Source organism: Mustela lutreola, chromosome 10 (assembly GCF_030435805.1).
Source record: "Mustela lutreola isolate mMusLut2 chromosome 10, mMusLut2.pri, whole genome shotgun sequence".
Classification (NCBI taxonomy): Eukaryota; Metazoa; Chordata; class Mammalia; order Carnivora; family Mustelidae; genus Mustela; species Mustela lutreola.
In genome coordinates this window covers 52,670,130-52,697,177 of record NC_081299.1, presented here as the reverse complement: position 1 = coordinate 52,697,177, position 27,048 = coordinate 52,670,130, and the positions used below count along the sequence as shown (strand labels likewise).

General features: G+C 44.0%; 1 protein-coding gene across 1 annotated transcript in view; it reads right to left on the bottom strand.

Annotated features, from left to right (window-relative positions):
* Nucleotides 1-26,551, bottom strand: part of CACHD1 (cache domain containing 1) — a 204,804-nt gene extending 178,253 nt beyond the window's left edge. Inside the window, exon 1 of the mRNA XM_059138128.1 lies at nt 26,273-26,551. Within this exon, the coding sequence (XP_058994111.1) occupies nt 26,273-26,518 (246 nt within the window). The 5' untranslated portion in view covers nt 26,519-26,551. The remainder of the gene's footprint in view (nt 1-26,272) is intronic.
* Between the last annotated feature and the right edge of the window lie 497 nt (nt 26,552-27,048).

Below are 27,048 nucleotides of genomic sequence, written 5' to 3'. Positions count from 1 at the left end.
TGGCAAACAAATGATTATAAAATGCAAAGGTATTAAGCGCCCTCTTGCCTTTGGCAGTACACTCAAAGCTATTCAAATGTATTATAGCAAAACTAAAATACAGCTCCCAAGGTCTCAGCCAACAAGGAGCAAGAGAGGTCCATAAAGGTGGTGTTTTGTTTGCTTTTCAATTTGTTCAGGTACTCCAACTTTTTCATTCCATTTGCTTGTGAAAGACAAACCCAGGAAGAAAAGAAGAAGTGGAGACGCAGCCCTAAGCTTGGAAAAAAAGGAGTCGGCTGAGATGAATCTGAGGACTTCAGCGTTAGGGGACCTTTGAAAATTCGGTATAGCAGCTCAGGTTCAAAAGAAGTCAAAACAAACAAACAAAAAAGCTGATTTCCTTAGGTCTGACTCAACTAGGGTACTTTATTGCCTCTCCTTCTGCCTAAATAGCTCTCCATCACTCTCCCAATCAACATGAGGGGCAAAGTCCGTCCAACAGCTTCAATCCAGGCAGACAGATCAAGCACATTGGGAACATACCCTTTAGAAGAGGAAGTTAGGGGCGCCTGGGTGGCTCAGTGGGTTAAAGCCTCTGTCTTCAGCTCAAGTTGTGGTCTCAGGGTCCTGGGATCAAGCCCCATGTCGGGCTCTCTGCTCAGCAGGGAGCCTGCTCCCCCCGGCCCCCCGCCTACTTGGGATCTCTGTCTGTCAAATAAATAAAATAAAATCTTTAAAAAATTTTTTTTAAAAAATAGAAGAGTAAGTTATTTGGAAAACAATGGAGAACAGTCAAGCTATAAAAACACTATGTGAACAATGACAGCGGGCACCTGATCTGTTTTAACAGAGGACCAAGAAGAAATAAATTTAAGATTATATGGGAGAGTTCTTCCTAACACATCTGGAAGAAAATCCAGAATATAGGGTAGTCACTGTACATTGTTTCTAATACCAGAATTTGGCATTCTGTTCTCAGGTTTTCTTTCCCATTCTGTCCTATGCAAACCAACCCACTCTTCCCCGCCATGATGATGGCAACACTTTATACTGACTTCCATTTCCAGTCTTCATTACTTCTACATATGTTCCATGCCCTCCAAGCGTGGTAGGAGGGGTTCCCATACAAGCCTACTGGGGACGGGAATGAACTAAACAAAATGTGTCTTCTTCAACCACTGGATCTGCTACATGTTTTCTGGTGACTGAGCTACATTAATGCCAGCTTCTCTCCACACCCACTCCCCCATAGTCCCTAGAGCCCCCTACACAAAGGAACAAGATTTATGCAGAGAGCAAATATTAAGAAGCTCACTAAATGCTGAATCAATTAATGTAATTAACCCAAGTCTCAGGCAGAGTCTAACATGGATTTGAATTCAAGCTCTTCCGCTTTTGACTTTCCAATCCTAGACAAGTTGTTTACAGTTCTGAAGTCAATAACTGTCTGCATTAGAATATAAAACTCTACTCCTTGGCATATGCCTGGGACATAAAAGTTGCCCCCCAAAGGTACGCTATTTTAAATACTACCTACCTTAAAATGCTCCCTTTTGGGGGGCGGGGTACTTTTTCCTCCCTTTCCTAGCAATTTAAGGAAACACATCAGGCTCAAGACCCATAGTTTCACTGGGGGGTAACAGGTAGTAAACAAAAGCAGCTCCCCTTTGGTTAAATTCTAGACTGGAACTTACAGAATAAATTCAAATAAAAAGGATACATCCTTTGTCTAACAAGGCCTTTGGGACATTGTTTGGGTCCTCAAGAATTGCTATCTTTTACAAGTAAATCCTCTTTAACAACAGCTCATGATATAGCTCAACTTGTCCACAGATGGAAATTTAAAAAAACAAACCAAAAAAAACAAGACTTCAAATTAAGAGAAATGGGGGGGGGGGGGATTAAAGGTAAGAAAAGATTACTGGAGAAGATGAGAAAACCTCCTGTGTCTCACCAGGCAAAGACAGTCACAGCACCACTTGAGAAACCCCTACCTGGTCTAAAAGAAAAAAGTTATCTAAAGCACTAACTAAGAGGATAAGGAGCCACCATTGTTGCAGGCTTAAAGCGATCCACTTTCACTAGAGCTTAGGGTAGTGGGGCCCTCATTGAAAATGCAAAATCCCCAGCTGGGGATAAGAAGAAGAGAAAATGTTCGGAGGCTCAGCTCTGGAGTGCCAAGACCAAGGGTCTCCACATTCCAACGCTCAGCCTCCTCCCTCCCCTGCTCCAACACTCCCTCCCTTTTCTTCTGGATTAGGTCCTTCCCAGTTCAGCCTTTTGGTGTCAGGGAGACTTACAAGAGCCTCAGGAACTGCAGAGAAATGGAGAAATACACAAAGGCTCTCCTCCACAAAGGCCTCTTTCACAGAGGGAGTCGTGTCTATATAATACGCCCCCTTACGTGCATACACTTCTAGAAGATTAGGAGGGCCACGAGCTCACTGAAATGGGCTGGCCCCCACAAGGAGGAGAAACGGTAGGTGTGGCAAGAGGAGAGAAGATTAAAATTAGTGGCAGGGGGGCTCCCCTCTCGGTGGTCAAGGGGCGGGGGTGGATGGACAAAGACTATCCAATAGGGTTGTGGCAGTCCCTGGGCGGAGCTAGTTGGTAGCCACACCCTCCCTTCCAGCCCTTGCATTCTTGTATTATGGGGCTGGGGCCACGACACACTCCAAGGACTCCTTCCCACACAGAAGTCACAAGAGGGTGAGCATGATAATTCCCCGCATGGTAAGATGCACGTTGCAAACCGCTCCTCAAATCTTTGGAAGTAGGAAGTACAAAACAGAAGCAATTTTCCAATAAAACTTATATTGTTACATAATCTGAGAAAATGCATCATCTCTAAGGTGTCCGACTATGTATTTAAGTTGTTAAACCACTCATAGGTCATCACTGGCCTATGAATGAATGATTAAGCTTTCACCTCATTATTTCTTCATGAGTACTTCTTCCTGGAGAATGACACAGTTACACAAAGAACAAGTCCACCCATAGTAGTAAGTGGAAACTCGGTTCATTCACCTAGACACATAAAAGAGAAAACAAGAAATCTTTCGCTTTCTGAAGCCTTCTAATAAGTCAATGATTTTATGATTCACAAAAGGAATTTAGAGACATCTCATGTGATATAAAAACAATTCTGAGAAGTATTATTCCCCAGTCCCCTCACCATGTCATAGGTGAGGAAGGGGACTGAAGCGGAGCCTCAGGTATTTTCTTCCGAACTCGTTCATGCATCCACTCATCCATTTATTCAGCACTCACTGAGGGTCCACACTTATCCTGAGCACTATGCCAAGGACTGAGGACTCAGGAAGAACAGACTTCATGCCTACCTGTAAGGAGCACACAAGGGCAAGGACAGAGTTCCAAGGGTCATAGGGAGTACTCAACCCAAGTCTAGGTGTAAGGAAACAATCTCCTAGAGAAGGCAATACCAGAGTTGAGCCCCAAGGATAACCCCTGTATTCTCTTCACTCCACAATGCCTTGCGTGACTCACAAGTATTAAACGACATAGCTAAAAGCGGTCCTGAGGACAGCATTTGTTCCAGAACACCAAGAACTGCACAAGACACCTAGGAGGTCCCAGGGGCAGTGTGGTCTTCTCCACTTCTGTTAATTCTAAAGATAAAGTACTGTGGGGCTGTGTACTCTGTAAAAAATAGCTTATTGCTCCTGTGTGACTTAAGATGGAGGATTTCAGAACAGAGGAAGGTACCTCCAAGATGGAATGTAATGAGCAAGAAAAACTCACTCCTGCAGATGAGCCCGGGAGAGCTCTGGAGCCGAGACCCACTTGGTGTTGTCCGAAGGCATTCGACAGACATGCATAAAGGCTGAGAAAGGGGATACAGGCCAGAGATGCTGGTCAAAGACCTGTTCTAACAAAACAATGGGAGAATCCAGCTCCATGGCATCAAGAGGGTTAGCCTTCCCTCTATTTTTCTCAAGTTATAAAAAATGCCTTATTCCTCAAGGCAACCAGGAACTCGAGTGGCCTTTCACTAAGGGTAAAACACCCCCATGTATATAGGTGGTCTATACTGTACCTACAGAATAGAGCCAACTCTTCTCCCTCCCCCAAATAAACAATGCTGCCCTGATGAAAAATGTTTTTATCCCAAACTTCTAAAGGGGAGGGAAAAAAAAGAGTCATCTTTTAAAATTCATAGGGAAACATTTGAAAGTTCCAGACTTCCAAGCCATCTTTTAAGGAAAGGGAGTATAGGATTTCAACACAACAAAGCTAATGTCTCGCTGCTAATTTTCATTAATAAAACAAAGCAGGGCACAGTCCTTGAAGAAAGGTACCTCATTTCCCACTGCTTTGGGAAATTTTCATTCATTGACCGAACATCTACAGTTTGGATGTTTATTTGGAAGCAACTCCTGCCCAAGCCCTAAAGCAGAGCCACGAATTTAAGGATCATTATTATACAGTCCTCTCAAACTGGTCTCCAGGCAATAACATTAAAAGTAAATAAACCTATCTTATTTAAGCAAAGCTTTTCTAGATTCCATCTTTAAATTCTTACATGAGGACCCCACAGGGTTCAAGGTTCACTGAAAATGGGTAGGAGCTTTCAGTCCTACAACTGAGAGAGAAAAATGTTATTCTGAACCCATATTCCCATTGCTATTCTACTGACCTCCCCAAAGAATAAGACCTTATGACGGAAAAGCAGGATACAAAGCTCTTTCATATTCATGCTCCCCTGGGTCTTCACGGCAGTCCTTCAAGGACCCTAGTATCCCCATTTCACAGATAAAGAAATGGAGGCCTGGAAGCCAAGTCCCTCAGCCTTAGCACAATCCTTTGTCATGGTTCTTGAAAGGCTAGGTATTTCTGAGACTCCCTGAATGCGGAACACCGTGTGAGCAGAGTTCTGCTACGGCCACAAAGGGCATTCCCTTCCCTCAGATGTCTGAAGGGCACACACATCTTCAGAGAAGATGGAAACTCATCAGCTTGAGGAGAAAATGCCAAGTTTAAAGTGAGCTTGTTAGAGAGGGAGCTATCACAGATTATTAATTTAGCCTTCTCTCCCAGCAAGTGTTTGATGTAAATGGCAAGGGTTCGGAGGTCAAAGAGGAAGAAGTATGTGCTTTAATTTTTCCCCCCTAGAGGTGCATGAGTGTTTTCTATTAACAAAAACCCTGTAGCCAACAAATCCTGGGCTTGGATCAAACGTCCCTCCATCTTTTAAGTTATAACATCACAGGGAGACATTTCAAGAGGAAACCGGGCCCAGTCAGACCCGCAGTACCAGAGAGAGGGCTGTTCTGCCCTTTGGGAATTTGAAAAGCATCTTCCCTTTTGCTGAAACTGCTTAGCCACAGACAAAAAAATGTTCCCAAAGAGTTATTCTTGTATAGGCAGGGGCAAAACTGGAATAGGGGGTTAAAAAAAAAAAAAAAAAAAAAAAAAAGCAGAAGCAGCCCTGGGCAGGGGCTGAGCTGGAACCATCTGTACCTAGAAGACCAACCGCTTTGGCCAAAGTTCCTAGGAACAGACATTTTGGCCACAAGCTCAATCCACTGGGCTAGGTCTGAATTAAAGGAGAGGAGCCGATACTTCACAAGCACTTGGCACAGTATGTGGTACATAGAGAATACTTGATAAGTAACACGGCACACGGCATTCTTCCATGCCCTTAATGACACAGGAGGTTCGTCCTACTCATTTCTTATCCCCACATATACCCAGGACCCTCGCTGCTGCTCAAAACCTGGAAATGGGGTGTGTAGCATTAAATCCTAAGGACCCAGCGACACCTCTCTTCGTAAAGGCTAACAGCCTGTGAGACCCTCTGGCATCAGGCATTAGACCAGGCACAGCCTCAGACCTTCTCTCAGAGCCCTACAGCCACCAGGAATGCACCCCCAATTTTGATGGGAAGGAACTCTAAAGCTCTGAAGAATGGGAAGCTTGGATTAAAACCTTAGTTACCCTAAACAGACTTTTGTGAGTTTGCCTGGGAACTGGGTCTGCTTTTATTACCCCTCCAGCTGAATGTTGTTCCAAACAACAGACTTCGCCATGAGCTTTGGAAGCCAGTGTTTGTAAACTGAGGAGAGCTGGAACTGTTCACATCTCTTGACACCTTCAGGGAATGCCTCTGTACTCCTTAAAAAAGTTTTTAGTTTGAAGTATATCCACAAAACCTACAAGAAGATAAACAGCCCTTTCCTGACAGGACAGTCCTAGGAGACTGGAGAATGGAGTCTTAGGCAGTTCAGTGAGGGGGAAAAAAAGAAAGAAAAATCCAACTTAAGGGTTTATAGGAAACACACAAAGGAAGAGTAAACCATGGAAATGGTTTTCAGGCCACTTGTGAGTCTTCTAAAAAACATCCTAAGGAGGAACAGTGGCTTGGGAGAGACTAGCACATGAAGAGTTAAGCCCTTAAGCAGGCCCTGCAGGCCACGTGACCCATCCACAGCCAGCAAGCCAAATCTTGACCACTGCGTTGGCATAATTTCCCTGAACTCCCCCTTGTCCCCCTGCTGTTCCCAAGCTGCCTTCTCATCTCCCCAGGAGAACGTCTGCTCCGGGAAACCAGGCCTGCATTCCACGGACTATCTTCAGCATCCACAAGGATGCCTCCCTAAGTAGCAGACATTATCTAGATGAAAAATGAAGAATTTTTTCACATTTACCTGATTTCCCTGGTTATTTTGTTTAGATACCCACAAATCCCCTCTCAAGTTTTAAAGGGGGCTAGTTATACAGTGAGATAAAGATTTTGAGGAAAAAGGCATTTATAGAACCCTAATACGACAAAACTATGAAGAACTAGTCCAATGTCCATCTATATAATCTTGATGTTAGCCTTGTAACTGAGAGAACCAATGTTTAAAAACCAAATTCTAATAAACAGAAGATACCGAAAATGATGTTATAAGACACTGCTTGGTATTTAAATCACGTTGAAAGAATGGAGGAACAGCAGCAGTTATGTCACCAAATTTCTCATCTCCTGATTCAGTGTCACAGACATGGCACCACATACCTTTACTTCTGTCATTTACAAATGTGCTTAAAAAAAAAAAAAGAAAGAAAGAAAGAAAGAAAAAAATCAACAAGAAATTTACTATATTACATTCAAATCCTGCAACTCTTGAATAACATCAAGAAGACAAATTTTTGGAGGGTACACTAAAAAAGGTTACTTTTCATACCTCACCTCCTTTCTATTTTACTGTGTTATAATTAGATTCCCTAAACAATTGATTTGATAACTTTGTCCAAAACAGATGGTAACTGTCCTTATAATTATGCATCTCTCAAAAATCATGTACTGAAATCCAATAAAATTTGTATTTGTTTATTGAAACTAATGGGTTTTGGGTTTTCAAATAACTCAATGAACTAAATGCAAGTGGTTTAATGACCACATCAGACAGTATCAAATTTTCTTTTTTGCTTTCCTAAGTACCATGAAACAGAAACAAGAAATTAGAGATGGGCAAATATAGATTGGTCAAACTCCTGAGATGTGCAGAACACAGATTATAAAGAATCTGTCACCAGGTTATTAATATTTATCTATAATAACAGGTTTACAAAAAGTAAATGCCACCAGCATGGATAATTCCAAACCAAAATCACCTCACAAAACCATAAAATTATGTTCTGATATATAAAGTAGCAGAACTGCCTTCTAAATTCATTGATTTGAGTTCTTTTCCTAACCAAATAGATGAAGTGAACCCAGATTATCATCATGCTGCCATGAATCAAGTACGTCCTATGTTTCACATTAAGTGCTCAGTAAATATTTAAAAGTGAGAGAGGAGAACCACTGTAACTAGGACACTAGCCAAAAGGGTTAATACCATTCTCTCATTCTACTGCCATCCAAACGGTCAGTGAATCCAGGAAAGATCTGTGTCATTTCTCTGCGCCCCAAATCACTAGATTACGTAGCAGTCAGGAGATTCTGGTGGAATCTCTCGGAGTTAGATCCTGATTATCACAAAATAATGGAATTCCGTTCTCTTGCATTCGCTAACCATAATCAAGTCCCATTAGGGTAAGCCCAAGGCATCCTCCAAGTGAGTGGAGGAGGGAAGGGTCTTCTGAACAGTACCATGTCCTGCTGAGAGACCTGGAATCCCAGCGCTCATTTTAGGACACAGTTAAAACCAGCCTGAGGATAAGCTAACACCTAAAGGGCGGCAGAGCCTGGAAAGAAAGATGGTAGGGAGGAGGCAGCCAGGGCTCTAAATCAAAGTGTGCCTGAAGCTCATGCAATCTGTAAACCTTTTTTTCAGCTAGTTAAGCCAACAAGCTCGTTCACTTTATCTTTTAAGGCAGCTTCAGTTGGGATGGGTTGTTGCTCGCAATTCAAAAAACACCCTAACAGAATCAAAGAGGAGGAGGAATCTATGATGTACGTACACTGCTACCCTTACAACAATCCAGAGTTGAGGCAGGCATTATTTTGCGGCTAATAAAGTAAGAAAACAAGGCTATGGAGAAAAAGAGGGGAAAAAAAAAAAAAAGACTTGTCAAAAGTTACATAGTTGGGGGCACCCGGCTGGTTCAGTTGGTAGAACATGTGACTCTTGATCTTGGGGTTGTGAGTTTGAGCCCCATGTTGGGTCTAGAGATTACTTAAAATCTTTTCTTAAAAAAAAAAAAAAGAAAATCTTTATAGTTACATAGTTGGTAAGCCAAGGTCTCAACTGCCTTTAATGATTACTTGGCAGAGAACATCTGTAAATATAAACACTGTTCTCTCCTATTTTTTTTATAAGAAAAGTCTTCTTTCCTTGATTCTTTATTCCTGTTGCAGCTGTCCTCCTTTCTTTTAGTAATAGCCTTAGCCCAATGGGCCTTTGTTGATATACACCACTAATGACTACAATTTCATCATATTCAAATGCAAACACAAAGGCACATGGGACACTATCTTTCCATTAAGAATAAACAACTTCATTTCTTTAACTGGTCTTCCTATCTCCATGTCGGCTCTCCCTCACCCCCAGCACATACATACGCTGGGGTACCAACAGCCACAGGGATATTTCTTTCTTTCTTTTTAAAAAGATTTATTTATTTATTTGACAGATCACAAGTAGGCAGATAGGCAGAGAAAGAGAGCAGGAAGCGGGCTCTCCGCTCAGCGGAGAGCCCGATGTGGGGCTCGATCCCAGGACCCTGAAATCATGACCCGAGTCAAAGGCAGAGGCCCAACCCACTGAGCCACCCAGGTGCCCCCACAGTGATATTTCTAAAGCACAAGTCAACCACCTCACTCACATGCCTAAAATCCTCCACCAGCTTCCCATTTCGGCCAGAATGAAATGAAAACTTGTTGCTTTTCTCCATGGTGATCTAGCCTTTCTCCTCTTCCTCCCCTCTTACCTTATTTCTGTGCCTTCTTTTGGCCTCTCAAACACACCAAGTTTGTTTTCCTCTCTCAGACCCTGTGTTTTCTACTCCTTCCCCCAGCTTCTCCCAGGCAGCCAATACATCCCCACATCAAACACCAGCTCTTCCAAGGGGCTGCCTTCGAACCCCACAGTAACCTACTTCATCTTCACAGAACTCATCAGGGTCCAATGTGCCCTTTAGTTGATTTCTGCATATTTAAATATCTTCTTCTTATACAAAGTAAGACCCTCAAGGGCAGGGACTCTGTTCTCTTCATTCCTATGTCCCACAACTCCAGCAGAGCAGGAACATTACAGGAGTGTAATTCCACAATCACTAATCAACTGATTGACTTCATCTAAGCACCTACACAGGCCACATTAACCAAAACTCCTCAATAGGGCTTTGTTTCTAGCTAAAAATAAGTACTGCAAAATCCACAACTATCTTTTAAAGAGTCTTATCTTTATCTGGATTATGGTTTATTCTTTCTAATCCTGGTCATTATTCTTTGATAAAAGCAATTTTTTTTTAAGTGATCCTGTTCTCACAACAGATTTTGATCCCTCCCTAAGGAAAATAAAAAGTCCATCTAAAAACAAAAAACAAAAAACAACCCTCAAAACTCAACAAACAGACACACCGGAACTTTTAGAATGGAAATTTTCTAAAACTACTTAGAATTACTACTATAATGGTATCCATTATACAAATGTACAAAATTAATAAAACCAATAAATTAATTTTTAAAAAGTCAACAATAAAGAACCCAATTTAAAAATGGTCAAAAGTTGGGGTGCCAAGATGGCTCAGTCCGTTAAGTAGCTGTCTTCAGCTTGGGTCATGATCCCAGGGTTCTGGATCAAACCCCATGTCCCTGCTCAGCAGGGAGCCTGTTTCTCCCTCTCCCTCTGCCTGTTGCTTCCCCTGCTTGTGCTGTTAAACCTGTCAAGTAAATAAATTCTTTAAAAAAAAAAAAAATGGTCCAAAGTTTTGGCATTTCACCAGAAAACTACACACGCGCACACACACACACACACACACACACACACTAATGGCAAACAGGCACACTGAAAAATGCTCGGCACCATTATTCACTGGGGAAATAGTGATTAAAACCACAATGATTTATTACTTCACATTTTATAACAGCTAACGTTACAATGACTGACCCGATCAAGTTCTGGTGAAGACAGGAAGCAACCATGATGTTCCTACATTGCTGATGGAATAACAAAAGGAGAGAGACCCAGGGGTGCCTGGGTGGCTCAATCTATTAAGCATCTGCCTTTGGCGTGGGTCATAATCCTGGAATCTGTCTCCCCAACTAGTGCCCTCCCCCACACACAAATCAGGCTCCTGGCTTCTCCCTCTGCCCCTCACCCTGCTTACGCGCTCTCACTCTCTCAAATAAAAATCTTTTAAAAAATGATAAATGATATAGACCCTCTGGAAAGCAGACTGGCAGTTTCTTAACAAAGTTTAACATATGACATAGTAATCCCACCCCTAAAAATGTAAAAACTTATGTTCAAACAAGAACCTCTATGTAAAGGTCTATAGTAGGAATGTTTATATATTTAGGACTTTAAGAAATCCAAATCTTTTCAATTAGAAACAAACCAGTGTGTTGGTACACACAATGAAATTTTATTGAACAATAAAAAGGAACGAACTGTTCATATACACAGCATGGATGAATTTCAAATTATGCAAAATTTAAAAACCAAGCCTCAAAATGCAAATCACAATGCATTTATAGCATATTCTAGAAAAGACAAAACTACAGAGACAGGGACCATACCAGTGGTGTTCAGGGGTTCCAAGCAGGGTGAAGGGAGTCTGCTTCTCACTCTCCCTCCATGATCTCTCTTACTTGCTCTCTCAAATAAGTTAAAAATAAATAAATTATATATATATATATATATATATATATATATATATATAGTCAGTTACTATGGAAAACAATAGGACTATTCCTCAAAAAATTAAACAGAATTATGTGTTCTAGCCATTCCATTCTGCATATATACCCCAAAGAATTGAAAGCAGGGACTCAAACATTTATACACTCGTGTTCATAGAAGCATTATTTATAGCAGCCAAAAGGTGGAAGCCAGCCAAGTGTCCACTGATAGATGAATGGACAAACAAAATGTAGCATATACATACAATGGTAATTATTCAACCTTAAAAAGGAAGGAAATTCTAATTCACATTATAACATGAATGAACCTTAAGACATTATGGTAAATAAGTCCGTCACAAAAGGACAAATATTGTAGGATTTCACCACTTATATGAGGTGCCTAAAGTAGTCTAATTCATAGAGAAAAAAAAAAATTAATAGTTACCAGGGGCTGCAGGGAAAGGAGGAGACATTTTATTTTTTAATTTTGAATTTTTTACTTTTTATAGACATATATTTTTATCCCCCGGGGTATAGGTCTGTGAATCGCCAGATTTACACACTTCACAGCACTCACCACAGCACACACCCTCCCCAATGTCCATAACCCCACCCCCCTTCTCCCAACCCCCCTCCCCCCAGCAACCCTCAGTTTGTTTTGTGAGATTAAATCACTTACTGTTTGTCTCCCTCCCAATCCCATCTTGTTTCATTTATTCTTCTCCTACCCCCTTAAGCCCCCATGTTGCATCACCACTTCCTCATATCAGGGAGATCATATGATAGTTGTCTTTCTCCGCTTGACTTATTTCGCTAAGCATGATACGCTCTAGTTCCATCCACGTTGTGGCAAATGGCAATGATGGTTGCATAGTATTCCGTTGTGTATATATACCACATCTTCCTTATCCATTCATCTGTTGATGGACATCTAGGTTCTTTCCATAGTATGGCTATTGTGGACAGTGCTGCTATAAACATTCAGGTGCACATGCCCCTTCGGATCACTACGTTTGTATCTTTAGAGTAAATACCCAGTAGTGCAATTGCTGGGTCATAGGGCAGTTCTATTTTCAACATTTTGAGGAACCTCTATGCTGTTTTCCAGAGTGGTTGCACCAGCTTGCATTCCCACCAACAGCGTAGGAGGGTCCCCCTTTCTCCGCATCCTGGCCAGCATCTGTCATTTCCTGACTTGTTAATTTTAGCCATTCTGACGGGAGGATACATTTTTAATGGGTACTGAGTTTCAGTTAGGAAGACGGGAAAGTTCTGGAGACACTGGTGGTAATAGCCACACAATGTGAAAGTAATTAATGCCCAGAACTGAACCATTAAAAATGGTTCAAATAGTAAACTTAATTTATGTATATTTTACCACTATTTTTTAAATAACATGAAAAAATATTTGAGGACTTCAAAGATTTGGTTATAAAATGTCAAAGCCACATTAAAAAGTAATTATTACTATCTGCAGGGAGAAAAAAATACATTTTACTGTATGTAACTTAAATGAATATAATACCGTGTGAGCAAAGTTAGTATAGGACCTCATTATTATACTCAGTTGACTCTACAAAATTTGGGGGGAGGGGTTATGTTGGGGGTTTTTTTGGCCAAAAAATAACATGGGAAGCACGAGTATTTTTTAAGTTATAACGAACTATGAAGCTACATTTAAATTCTTCTCCATGATCTATCTGAATGAAGCTGCAGTCTCTCCGCTCTCCTCTTCTCCACCTGGAAGAAACAGATGGCCTACTGGAGATTTTCCAGTTTCCAGAACTCTACAAATCCAGGGTCTTTCACCCTGAATCTTCACCCTTGTAATGGGACCTATCAATAGAGTCACGAACAGAGTTAATGGCAAACAACTATACTTGCGTTAAATTGGACTAAGAATCCGAATTCTTCACTTGAAGCACCCTTTGGCACGCATGCTAAGTCAGCCCCTGGCTTGACTTTAGTTCTTCAAGTAGGCCACAGTTCTGCCCCTCAAGACTTGGACGTAGGCCCTTCCCTCACTGGGATGCTAGTCCCCCCACCCCCCACCCACCCACACTCACACACCCAAACCCTCCCTCGATTCTCATTCTTCCTTGGGCTGCTCCCCACATCTCCCCTGACTGGCTCCTTCTTTTGTGAGGCTCCCCAGACCGCGCCCACCACTGGCTCCTCCTCTTTCTGCAAAACCCATCAACCCCTCCTCTGATTGAGGTGGTGCCCAAAAGGAGCCAGATTCTTTCCCATACTACCCAGTCCAGAATTGTCACTCCCACTCACCCTTGTCCAGTAAGTACTTATTGATTTTAAGTACCAAGCACCATTCCACCTGAAAACAGGAGTGACTGATACAAGGTACCTGTGGGAGGTTAGGGGGTGTGACAAACAAGGTAAGGAGAGAGTGAGGAGGGGCAAAGCAGGGTACTGTTAAAGGTGACCCAAGAGAGCTTCTTGCTATTCCCAGGCAGAGGGAACAAGTTCAAAGGCTCTAGGGCAGGTGTGTGCTTGGAATATTAGAGGAATAGTGCATGTGTGAGTGGGAAGGGTGGCAGCCGGGTGGGGTGAGGGGCGGTAAGGCCACAAAGATACCAAGGACTAGGTCCCATGTGGCTGTAAAGACCGCTGTAATTTGGGATTTCGCACTGAGTCAGACAGGAACCTTTGGAGAACTTTAAAGAAAGAAGTAACATCCTGACCCCCGCCCGCACACACACACCAGAAGATTTTAAAACATCTCCCCAGTAATCTTTCTAATAGCCCTGGTTTCCTTCTAATACTATTGAAAAATTAATAATTTACTTCCATGATTATCTCTTTAATGTCTATTTTCCCTAATAGATGGTATACTCTACGAGAATAGGGCTCGTGTCTATTTTTTCAATCACAAACTGAAATCCAAGCACAAAACCTGGCATATAGTCCATGCTCAATAAAGAGTTAAGCTAATTAATCAATTCTAGCCTCTAGGATAAAGTAACTCTAAGTACGTAATCTGCAAACGCACACCTCTTCATCTTTGTTATATTCCAATATACATACCTCAACTTTCTCTCACACAAAGAAATTAGACATCAGAACCAATATTTACAAGTCCTAATGTGCTTAATACTCTGTTAGACATTTTCACCAATCTGAAACATTTTAAATCTTTGGTACCAAGTAAAGACTCAAGACCTTTCACTGTAAGCCTAGAGTGAGTAAGGAAATGGACACATGAAACAGTGGCAAAAGCTAAATTTGCAGTAAACAAGAGAATGTTACAAAGTCTGCTATTGAAAGCAGGCCACTCCATTTCTGCAGTCCAGACATTTTTCGAGTCCTCACCATGTGCCAGACAAACAGGACTATATAACCCACACCAGGACTATAAGATGAATAAATCTGGGCATTTCATTATGGGAGTTCATGCTCTAATAACTCACACCTGTACAAAGCTTTACTGTTTGCAATTCTTGCCCACATTATCTCAATATACATGTAAGCCAAAAAAAAAAAAAAAGTCTAAGCTTCCTTGATGGTCATACTAATTTACACTAACGCCAGGGATCTCAACCCATAACAAATATGACTGGTTCACCATCAGTACAAAGTCTGGTTCCCTGTCACACATCTCCTAAGCCCCGCCCAAGGATACAGAAGGGTAAATATCTGCATTTTACAGGAAGGTCAATGAAGTCAATTCTGGATCCAAGAGCCAAGACTGCCAAAAACCTCAATTCTCCAGGCTTTCTCCAAAACCACCCAAGGCAGCAACAACCCAGTGACCTTCCCCTAGCAAGAAGGGAAAAAAAGCAAAGAGTGAAAAAATAGGCTCTCTCCCTTAGCAGCCAAGGGCAGGTCTCATTCAGAGGTGACATTATCCAAGCAGAACACGGCACACACCCCACTTCAGCACCACCTACTTCTGGGCTGCCAGAAGAGGCCCCGGCTTTGGAAAAAGCCAACCCAATAAAAGTGGATGAAATGAGGACAAAGGAGTCCAGTATCTTGGCAGGGGCACAGGGAGCAATCCAAATGGGCAAAAACAGCCCATAAAGTTTCATCTGAGTTACCAAGTAATTGAGGATGGACAAGAAAGTCAACAGGTCCTTCTAGACGGCTCTTCTCCTAGAGATGAAGGTGAGGATCACAGAAACACTTTTAAGAATATTTAAATACACGCACATATTCTACCAATAAGGCAATATATATTCCACTTGTAAATTTTGTAACATTTATATAAGAGAGGTGATACACTTCAACATTTCTTCCTCAACTGTCCTTTCATGGTTAGACACAGCAGTTATTGTCAAGGCTTTATGGTATCCCTGGGATTCTTGCCCCCACCCCCCAAACCCATATAGAATCTTCACTTTATTTTCAAGATATATGCAAATACAAAGACTATTTAAGCTGGCTCATGATTTTATATGTGGAGTCAGGGCAGACTGATGATGAATCTGTACCTCACTGAATTTACGGATCACTAATTTCTAGCCATCCCTCTTTTAAATGAAGATTTCTTAAGAAAGAAAGTTGGCTATCATACACCAGACTCAGTTTGTCTTGTTTCCTGAACATACGCCTTATCAGCTCTGCCACAGCTGAAGTGATTCCAAATTGCTTTATGACACACTTGGATTTTCTCCCACTAATAATTCCTCCTTCCTGCCCATGACTGGCAGGCCTCTTCCACACTGCAGTAATGTGGGACAGCTAATTATCTACCAATCCACCTTGCTATTCCACACTTGGCAACTTTTATCTGCACAGGACAGCTGCACTCTCCACGTTTGAAGTAAAATGTCAGTCTCGGCTAACGCAACAAGACTTACATCACTAATGATGTCTCTACACTTTGAAGAAACAACTCAAAGCCTAATTAAAAATTCAGATTCATTCTCACTGGCTTGCCGATTTTCACTGCCCTTCCACCAGGGCCTTGAAAGTATTTTTTTTTTTTTTTTAATACTCCATGCAAAAATAAAACTTAAAAAAATATCCAAGGGGAATTAAAAAAAAAAAAAGTGCTACGGTCTTGGGCCTTGACAGAGTCTTTAAAATAATTGTTATGGTTGGAACAGAATCAAGACGTTATCACACACAACAGATAATAACTTAGCCACTGGCTTCTTCTCTACAATTACAATAAAACACACAATTTCCAGGCAAATATGGACTGTAAGTTACTTTTCAATGATCCACCCCAGTATTTAGGTGTCGGAATTTTTCGAACTGTAACTCAGAAATCATTTGACTATGTAATCTGAAGGAGGGAAAATCTCCTTTTGAACTCAGAACGCAGTGGGCAGGGTAAAGAGGCATTCAAATGACGTTTTATTTTGTTTCATTATCAAATCAAATAAATAACTTCTCCAAAATAATAATTCTATTTCTTTTCCCTTGGTGAAAACTTAAAAAACAAAAACAAAACAAAACACCAAACTTCATACTTCTAATGACTAGGGAGATACAAATCCTGAAGTCCAAAATATAACTTTGCCTGAAAATTACAGGTAAAATTTCCTTCTGTAGACTTTACATAAACAAAAACCAAAAAACTAAAGTTCCTCCCTTGAAAGTTTTGGTTTCTTTTTATGCTTTACCTTTTTAATAAAAAATTACTGATGGTGGTACAGTTCATAATTATAAACAAAAATACCATTTACAATTGCTCTTTTTTTTTTTTAAAGATTTTATTTATTTATTTGACAGAGGGAGAGAGATCACAAGTAGGCAGAGAGGCAGGCAGAGAGAGAGGAAGAAGCAGGCTCCCTGCCAAGCAGAGAGCTCTAACATGGGGCTCGATCCCAGGACCCTGGGATCATGACCTGAGCTGAAGGCAGAGGCTTAACCCACTGAGCCACCCAGGCGCCCCTACAATTGCTCTTTAAAAAAAAAAAAAAAAAAAAAAACTAACAACACTGCCAAAGTCTCAAAATTTTTGTTTTATCTGTGGCTCACCGACTTTTTAGATATATGAGTAACAACTGATCAAAACAAAAACGAAAACCCAGTCAGTTGTCAAAGTCCACTATGAGCTTTACATGCTCACCCATAAAAAACCTCGCACCCCCTCAAAGAAATCTAAAGGTCCTTAATTAAGTTTCCTTTCCATTTTAAGGCAAAATTCTCTTGTAAAAATGGAGCTCCCACAGGATAAAATGGTGTAAAGGGTCAAAAAGCAAGAGTCTTAAAGACCAACATTTGAGTTCTAAGACTACCACTTATTACTGGTGTGAGCCCCAGAGAGCCACTTCCCTCACTAGGCCTCAGTTTCTCATCTATAAAAGAAGGGAGGTAGCGGTGATGCTCTCCCCTTCTTCCCGGTCCTCATGTCACCCAGTGATCTGAGGAGCTGAAAGGTGAAGGAGAAAAGGTGTGCCAAGGGCAGACCTGCTGAGCCTGGATTCGTACACCTGAGGTCAGACCTCAAGACCACAGTGGAAAGCCAGGCAACCTGCCTTGCAGCCAAAAGCAGGGAGACCACAAAACAGGCCCTTTCTGAACTGGACTTGGGGAGGCAGAGCAAAGCTATGGGACAGGCCCTAGCAGCTGGTGGCAGCTGGTGTCTGAATCCAGCTGAGTTTTCTAGGTACCAAGCTTTCTCCAGATTCCTGGTTCTTTTCCCCCAGAGTACATCTCCAAATACAGGATACTCAGGCATTGAGAAGGAGCAAGTTTCCAACTCAAGCACTGCTAAGCTACCGCCCCCCATATTGAAACAAAGGGGAAGACCTATTTAAGAAAGTAGGCATGCAGAGAGAAACAATGTGTACTGGCCACATTGCTTAAACCCTAATCCCTAATCCAGTGACTGCCCAAAATTACTGAGACTGTTCAATCACTTGAGGCAAAAGTTCCTTTCTTGCTCAGCTAATGTAACTGGGTGTTTTTTACCCACCATATAAAAAGCTTGAATGACATGAAGGATCCAAAGATCCCACAACCTGACCTCTGTCTACTTCTCCAACATCTTCCTGCACTCTTCCTTCCCTCTGGCTCTCCAAACTCCAAACCTTAAAGCCAGCTTTCCATTACTCAAAGATACCATCACAGAGGGGCCCTCTGGGAACTCTAGTCTTCAACTAACAAACTCATTTCTTCCCCCTTTTCTGGAAAGCCTTCCAGAAGAATCCCTCTCCACCTCTAAAACATTAACATCCCTGACACACTTTCCCCAGCACCTGGTAACCCCTCTCTCATTGACTGCATTGGAAATTAACTGATGGAGATCTTAGACATAACCCAGTGCCTGGCACCAAATATTCAACAATTATTTGCTTATGGTAACAGAGAGTTCATCTCCCAAATCAATCCAATTTAGAACTCTTCTATCAGAAAGTTTTCCTTTCTTTTATACAGAAATTTGTTTCCCCATAACCTTGACACCCAAGCACTGATTTTTACCTCCTGGAACCCACTGAGTAATTTCAATCCAGGCACTGCAAACTGGTGGCCTTTGGCTTGCTCCAGCCCACAGACACATCTGGTTTGGTCCACAGTTTGTGTGTTTTTGTTTTTGGTTTTTTTCCTTAAATTTGAAGTAGTTGCCACACTTTTAAGAATCTAGAGTTTCGGGGTGCCTGGGTGGCTCAGTGGGTTAGAGCCTCTGCCTTTGGCTCAGCCTGGGATCGAGCCCTGCATCGGGCTGTCTGCTCTGCAGGGAGCGTTCTTCCCCCTCTGTCTCTGCCTGCCTCTCTGCTTACTTGTGATCTCGGTCTGTCCAATCAATCAATCAATCAATCGATAAATAAATAAATAAATAAATACAAATATATATTTAAAAAAAGAATCTAGAGTTTCGTCTAAAAACCCGATATCCACCTTTTCCTGAAGAACAGTCACATGGCATCACTGGACCCACACTGCCAGGGGACAACTGAGGAGGACAGTAGTACCTGCCAGTTTACAACAGCCAATGCCATTACCCTTCCCCACTGACCCACACCTGGCCTACCTCGCTCCTTTGGTCTCACTCACTCCTGTTTGCCCCATAGTTCCGCACTTCTTTCTATCTGTCATCTAGAGCCCATAGTTCCGCATTTCTTTCTATTCTGTCTTGGCCCACAGAAACTGCTTTAGCCTTCCCAAAGAGACGTGAGCTCTCAGAAGGAAAGCAGTGGGTGTTCTAGGCCTCTCTTACACTCTTCCAGCCTCCAATTCTGCACAGAAGCACCCAGTGAACATTTGCTGACAGGCTCTTCAGAAGACAAATATGTATACAGCCCGCCTTTTCCTCTCCAACCTTCCTCTCCCCCACTTACAGCTTCTCCTTACCTGTCCCTTCTTCACTCCTGCCTCCTCTGGAAGAGGCAGAGAACAGAGACAAAGAGAAGATGTGGTCCATGAGGCAACAGTCACATATGTGTGTAGAAACTAGAAACTGCTCCCTACGAAAACAAGGATGCTCATGAACTCGGGCAGAAAGCCAGATGTGAAAATGAGGACCAGACCGCTTGTGTGAGGGAGGAGGAAAAAGGGTCCCAGAGGAGGTCCCCCACAAAAGAAGCTTGGGCATTACTTCTGGAAGGGTGAGGAGGTTGCTGAGCAAAGATACTATTTATAAAGAGCTGGGGGTGGGGAGGTAGGGGAGGATAGTATTGCTCAAAATCTCAGGCATGTCACCATAAAACACTTAAAGTATATGCCCTTCAAATATTTGTCTATCTGTGGATTGTAAATTCCGTATACTAGTATACCATTATGTATCTCATAAATATTTTAAAATGCAGTATGAAGGATGCAGTTTAAAATGTTCTGGATTTAAAAAAATAAAGTATTATGGATGAAATGAGGGGAGATCTGGAATTTGCTTCAAAAATAACTGGGGGGGGGGGGGGGCGGGTGCAGACACAGGCAAGACACAGGCAGAGAGAAAAGTAGCCTGACCAGGAGTTGCTAAGAGTTTTAGCTGTGTAAGAGGTACGTGGGCACTGTTAGCTATTCTTCTGGTTTTTTCCTCCAAATCTTTGTAATGAAAAGTTTAAAAGTCCATACTATTAAGAACCTCAAAGGATGGTTGTGCACCACATCCCTAGGTCTGTACACCTTACTTCGGCAACTCCTGGGACAAAGGACTGACCACATTGAAATCTGCAGCTTCTGAAGACTTGAGTTTGCTACATGTTTGTTGCCTTCCAGGTTCTGTGCCCAGACACTAAAAAGACAGTCCTGTACTTCCATTTACCAACTGTTCCTATGTTAAACCTTGTGCTAGACACTTATCTTTTAATACCTATTTCCAGTCATTAACACTAGAATGCGTGAAGCATGAAGACACTAATGTTGAGAGCAATTTAACATGCTGAAAGTCAACATGAATATACTTGGCTGAGTCAAACTGTTGCCTCTATTGCCCCTTCCTACTTTGAATTTCAGTGTTTTTTTACACCAGGTGAAAGCAGATCCAAAATAAATCCCACTGCATATAATACCAGAATTCCAGAGTTTTGCAAGGTTCCTGTCTGCTCATCCACTTAAGCTCAAGGAAGGAACTCCTCAAGCAGCAACCAGAAATAGCACCAAGTTATAAAGTGTGAAACCCTCCCCTCCCCCTCCCCCACACACCTCCAGGCTCAAGCAGGACTGGCAGGAAAAATAGAAGCACAGGCTCGATGCCAACTAAGACAGGTATTAGTGGAGCGGAAGTGGACAGAGTATTAAGCACAACAAGGATAGTCCACCAGAAGTCATCCAACATTCCTTGGCTCACTCTTACCAAGTTCAACTCAGAGTCATCTATCAATGGTCAGTTTTACTCTACTCCAGATACTCAGTTTCAGAAGAGAGTAAGGCAGTTTTCCCTGCTAGCGCTTATATTGTACATAGGGCATAGACTAAAAACCACATTATTTGCAACTAGAGGTGATTTCTCCCCCCATAAGACATTCAATAATGCTTAAGCACACATTCCAATTATCCTGAAGTATGCCATTCCTGGTACAATAGATAGGATTTAGGGAAAAGTACACATCTAACCTAAACTAACTGCAAACACCAAGATGCTTGAGTCCAAGAACCACAGAAGCACCTAGGTGGCGGCCAGTAAGCTAAGATGCCATATGAAGAGGTCCAAGAGTCCTCACCCATTCCTATTCAGGGCTTCAGGATACCCACTACTCTGTCCAGTGCCACCAAAGGGTATGAGAACTGTTCAGCGAACTCCTGATTTGGTCAGCCTTCGTGTTTGAGACTGACTTTCAGGACTGACCTCTCTGTGCATTCCACCGCTTCTGCCTCCTGCCAGCCCCCCAGATCAGAACGTGTCTTTTCCTACTGGTCTCCATCATCAGTTCTGAGTGGCATCCTCCTTATATTTCCAGCAAAGTCTAACCTACCGCCCTTCACTGCCAAGAAGCCCCCGGCCCAAAGCTTGCTGAATGTATGCAAAATGAACAATGCCTTTAGGCGATGCTGTCCTGGTACCTACAAAGGCCTTCCCTTTCACTTTCAGCAGCAGCCGCCCATTTCCAACTTTGCTTTAGATTTTCAAATAGCACCTCAGCCTGGCTGAGCCCTTCAGTTCCTAAAGTCGCATCTGTCCTGGATGCTGCTCTTGCTCCAACTGGAGTTAAGCTCTAGTGTGTGCTTCTGGTACTTCTGCCCCATCCCACCCCACCTCCCAACCCCCACCTTCCAGGCCCCAAACAGCAGCTGTCTGACCAACCTGCTGGTGTGTCTGTCAAGTTCACAGTGACTATGCCCAGCCCAGCAGAGCTGTGTTAGAGCTACAATCAAGGCAGGCACACTGGCCAGGTGCCAGGCCCTTGCTGTTAAGAAGCCTGTATTGTCATATAATGTTAAATGGGCCTTATAAGTGCCTGGTGAAATGGCTGCCAGAGCCAGATAGGCCTTCTCACAAGCGGACATTATTATTTAACCAATCTTCCTGAGCAATCTTCCCTCCTCCTCTGGATTACAAACTCCTCCAGGGGCTATGCCAAATACCTCCCTGTAAATCCCTTCAACACCTAGCACAGGGTTCTGTGCACAGTAAGCTTTCAATTAATAGTTCTCCATTTAAGAACCACCGCATTCGCCAACACTTCCCAGCCCCAGCTTCATGTGAGCAAATGCCTTCACGCGTACTATTTCCATTAAGTTCACAGAGCCAATCTCTAGGAGGAACCATCATCCCCAGTCTTACAGATAAAGATCACCCAACTTCTAAGTGGCAGAGCTGAACCCAGGCCTCCAAATGGTCAATGTCAAGTCCTTTCCACTCCAAGATGCGGCTTGATAAAAAAAACTTGTTGTAGGAGCAAATAGGCAGAAACCCATCTGCCTTGTTATAGCCACTCTGCTCCCCACATCTCACTGTTGATGGCTTCACTCCACTAGACACCTGAGGAGATGATGATTAGGTTTTTGACTTTTGCTGATGATGTAGGATGTCTGCTGCCATGGTCCGGGCATGGGGGGGGGGGGGGGGGCGGGTATTATTCAGTAGCAGCTTTCCCAGAGCACTGGCAAAATTAGTTGGTGTGCAAATCCTTTAAAATATTTTGTATTTTAGTCAATCAAAGAAAGACAATTATTACATGATCTCACTGATATGAGGAATTTGAGAGGCAGGGTAGAGGGTCATGGGGGGAAGGGAGGGAAAAATGAAACAAGATGGGACCAGGGAGGGATACAAACCATGAGAGACTCTTAACCTCAGGAAAAAAACTGAGGGTTGCTGGGGAATTGGGGGGGAGGGACAGGATGGCTGGGTAATGGACATTGGGGAGGGTATGTGCGATGGTGAGTGCTGTGAATTGTGTAAGACTGATGATTCACAGACCTGTACCCCCAAAGCAAACAATACATTATATGTTAATAAAAAAGATCTTTATTTTGTCCATTACCAAAAATGAATGGCAAAAACAAACAAAAAACACCCAACCCAAGAGTCAGAAGACTTCACGAGAAAACCTTTCCAAGAAAATCTTTAAGGTAGAGGGGACGGTTTGAAGGGCTGTCTATCAGCAAGCACAACAGCTATGCCATGGGAAACTACGGCACTGAAAGAAGGCCTGATTTTTGTTTTTGAAAAATTACCCCTTGCTACCTCCCATGAGCAGTGTGTGTTGCCATTGGAAATGCTGCAACAGGCCCCATTTGAGGGCTGCTTCGCAATTTCTCAAAATTAAAAAATGGTCTTTGCAGAATTTCTGCAGCAGAAGGGATTTAGAAGTCTGAATAGGCTTTTTACGTGTAAACTGACCTGCCGAAAGTTTCTCATCAATGCAGTGCTCTCCTCAAAGGTCTGCACTGTGCTCCAAATGCCAAGGTCAAATGATCCTTAACTGAGCGGGAATATTTTTCTTCCTTGCAAAGAGACCTAAGCTCTCCCCAGAACCCCTCATATCTGCCCATCTTCTCCCCACCCCCTTCCATCTACATATGGAAGTCTGACCCTGCCCGCCCTTAAACACCCACAAGAGGCTACCCTACCTCTGAATGACAGAATAGCTTTACGGCTATAAAATCCAACATTCCACAAGGGAGGACTCTATAATCTGCACTTTAAATACCTAAACCCACGTAATTTCAGACCCATTGAACAAATCCCAGAGGTTTACAGAGGAAAATGTGAGGCTCCAAATCTTTGTTCTAAGGGCCAAAAAAATCTAACCCGCCTTAGATTTCATTTTACAAGTATTCCTCCCCGCAAAAGCTGGCAGTCTAACAAAATTAAAAAGAGACTCTTTCCCCAATTTTCCCAGATGGAGGCAAGTGGCAGATCAATGTACAGCTCAAGGAGAGGAATTTAAATACAGTATGTGCTTCTCCTTTCAAAAAAGGAGAGAAGCCACTTCACATTTTGCCAGACAAAACCCTGTCCCCGGGAGGCCAGTTTCCACAATGAGGTTGCAAAGGTGCTAGAAAGAGGCCAGTAGGGAGGAGATACAGGGCCATTTGGGTACCAACCCCCCACAGATCAGAGCTTTTCTTCCAAAGTGTCTCCTTTTCAACAGGGAAGCCTTTTAAAAGTACATTTGCTTTGGATCCCTACCTGAATGACAATGTGTTGGGATCCAATTTCACCTTTTGTCAAGGATCGGGTGAGAAACAGTAAAACTGCTGTCACCATCTTAGAAAAAGCCAAGTCCTCAGTTTATACAGGGAAGGGGCTAGGGGGGGCTTACAACCCCTGGTCCAGCCCTAGCGATGGGGTGAAGGTAACAAATGCCTCCTAATCTTACAAACAGTCTGAAACTCAAACACATTAGGCGTCCTTTATTTAAAAAGGGGTCACTATGCAAAAACATAACTGCTTGGGCTCTGAATTGAAACATTCACCACTGAGAGGAGGGGGGTATCTTAGTTCCTTCCTAACATTTTAGTTCCATTTCCTCTAAAAGTCACTTGGCTCCTAAGAACTCTCAACAAACATCAGAAAACGCATGTGGAAAAAGGCTAACAGAACCTGAACCTGAAAAACCTCCACAGAAAAGGGCAACTAAATGATGTATCCTAAAGGCTTGCCTATTGTTATGCAAATGACAAAAATATCCGACTCTATTGCACTTTGTGGCCGGGTGTCTGCAAATACAGAATTACCTTTCAAGCAAACCATCCACTCCTCAATCTCACCTAAAAACAAAACAAAAAGCCCAACCTCTTTCACTACTGTGGAAAAGGTCTAAAGGAGTGGCTTTAGGAAAATTGTATCATTCTGAGAGAAGACTCAAGGATGAGGGGGTAGGCATTGTAGGGAGAAAGGCTTTAAAGGGGAGGGGGGGTAGACATCGGAAACCTGAATCCCAACGTGACTCAAAACACCTCCCCCGGTCGGAGGTGGAAGGGTGGTCACAGTAGAACCGAAATCAGAAACCTATTCCGAGAGCACATTCCTGGAAACTTCGCTCTTTCGAAGACCACATTTATCACCATTATTATTGTTAGAATGCATAAGGGAATAAGGTTATTTAACGGAAGAATGTTATAGCAAAGGTTTCAGACTCTTAAGGTCACCTCAACCTCTCCTAATCGACTGGGCCTTTCTGGCATAATAATAATAATAATAATAATAATAATAATAATAATGGCAGGGTAGAATCTCCAGGTGGTTGCTGTTTAGCAATTTTTACTACTGTTACTAGTATCACCTTCAGGATTCCTTCTTAGCCACGGGCAATCTTTCTGTAAGCCCCTTCCTCCACTGGGGAGGGCCAATATGGTAAACATTCTAGAGAAATGGAAACCTTACCATTCACCATTCCCTTTTTCCACCCCTCTCTCCAAAAGCACACACACAACAAAAATCATACAGCGGACAGTGCGCAAACAACAGCAAGCAACAGCGGAAAGCAGTAAGAAAAGTCCCTCACACGGAACCGGAGTCGCGAATCTACCAGGCCAGCCCCTCCCCCCAATGCACCCTAGCCGGGAAAGGGACCTCAGAGTCCACTACCGAGGCCGCTCTCCGCCGGGACCCAGGTGGCCCGGGAGCAGCTGCGCACGCTGCGGTGCCTTCCTTCCTTTCCGGCGCCCATCCATGCCCCTTGGTCTGGGGGACACAGGGAGGTGGTCAAGGGCGTGGGGTAGGGGAGGAAAATCGTTGGAGCCAGGCGGGGCTGCCCCGGAATGGGTACACAAAGAACGAAGGGGAGTTTGCAGGGTCAGGAGGGTAAAAACACTACTGAGCCGGGCGGGGGGGGGGGGGGGGGATACGTTCAAATTAGGGAAGAGGATTCGAAGGAACAACTGAACCCTCGCTGAGATAAAGGACCTGGGGTGGGGGGTGGGGGGCGGCGTAGAGTGGGTTCCGTGCAAAGGGCAGGAGCCTCTGCAGAGGAGAAAGGGAGAGGTACCTGTGTGCTTGAAAGAGGAGTTGGTATGCAGTCGGGGGGTGAGGGGGTCTGAGCAGAGGCGTCTGGCGGAAAGGGGGCTGCGTACAGACCAGAGAGGTCTGTGCGTGGTCAGTAGGACCTGTACTGGAGAATGGGGCCGGGGTCTTCGTATAGGAAAAAGGCAAGATGCCTGGCAAGTTCGGGGGGCGCAAAAATGGCCACTTACCTGCATAGTGACGACCCCCAGTTCCTCGACCGCCAGCCTCCGCATCTGGCTCGCCAGCACTTGCGCCTCGTCCAGGATGGAGAAGTCGGCGTCGGCCACGGCGCCCAGCAGCCAGCACGCGCCCAGGCAAAGCAGCCAGAGGGGCGGCCGCCGCGCCCGGGCCCCAGCCGGGCCGGACGAGCCCCGGCAGCCGCGGGCCAGGGCAGCCGCCCCCGCCGTCTCCTCCTCCTCGGGCTCGCGGGCCATGCTGCCTCCCCCCACTCCCCGCCGACGGGCTCAAGGCGCCGGGAAGCGGGGAGGGAGAAACGGGAGGTGCGCCCAGGGCCCGCTCGGCGCACCCCGCAAAACTTTCTTGCCCTGCTGCAGACGCCTCCGCGCGCCGCGGCGGCTCCCAAACTTAGGGGGCGCCCGGCTACAGCGCGGGAGCGCGGGCGGCCACCATCGCCGGGCTCTGGCGGCGGGCGGGAGAGGAAGCGGCCGCCCGAGCGCTCCCAGGGACCTGGGCGCCGGCGCGGCCCCCGCGGCGCGGCGCGGCTCCGGTCTCGGAGGGTGGCGGCGCGCGGGCCGCGGGGCTGACAGTGGGAGCGGCGAGCCGCCGAGCTTTCGCTTCCCCCGAGTCCCGGCGCGGCGAGGCAGAGGCGGCGAGGACGGGCGGCGGCACCGGCGGAGGAGGAGCGGCGCCCGAGCTACGAGGCTGGGCAGGCACCCGACCAAGGAGGAAGAGGGGAGGCTTAAAACACACGCGCGCACACACAAAAACAAAACAAAACAAAACA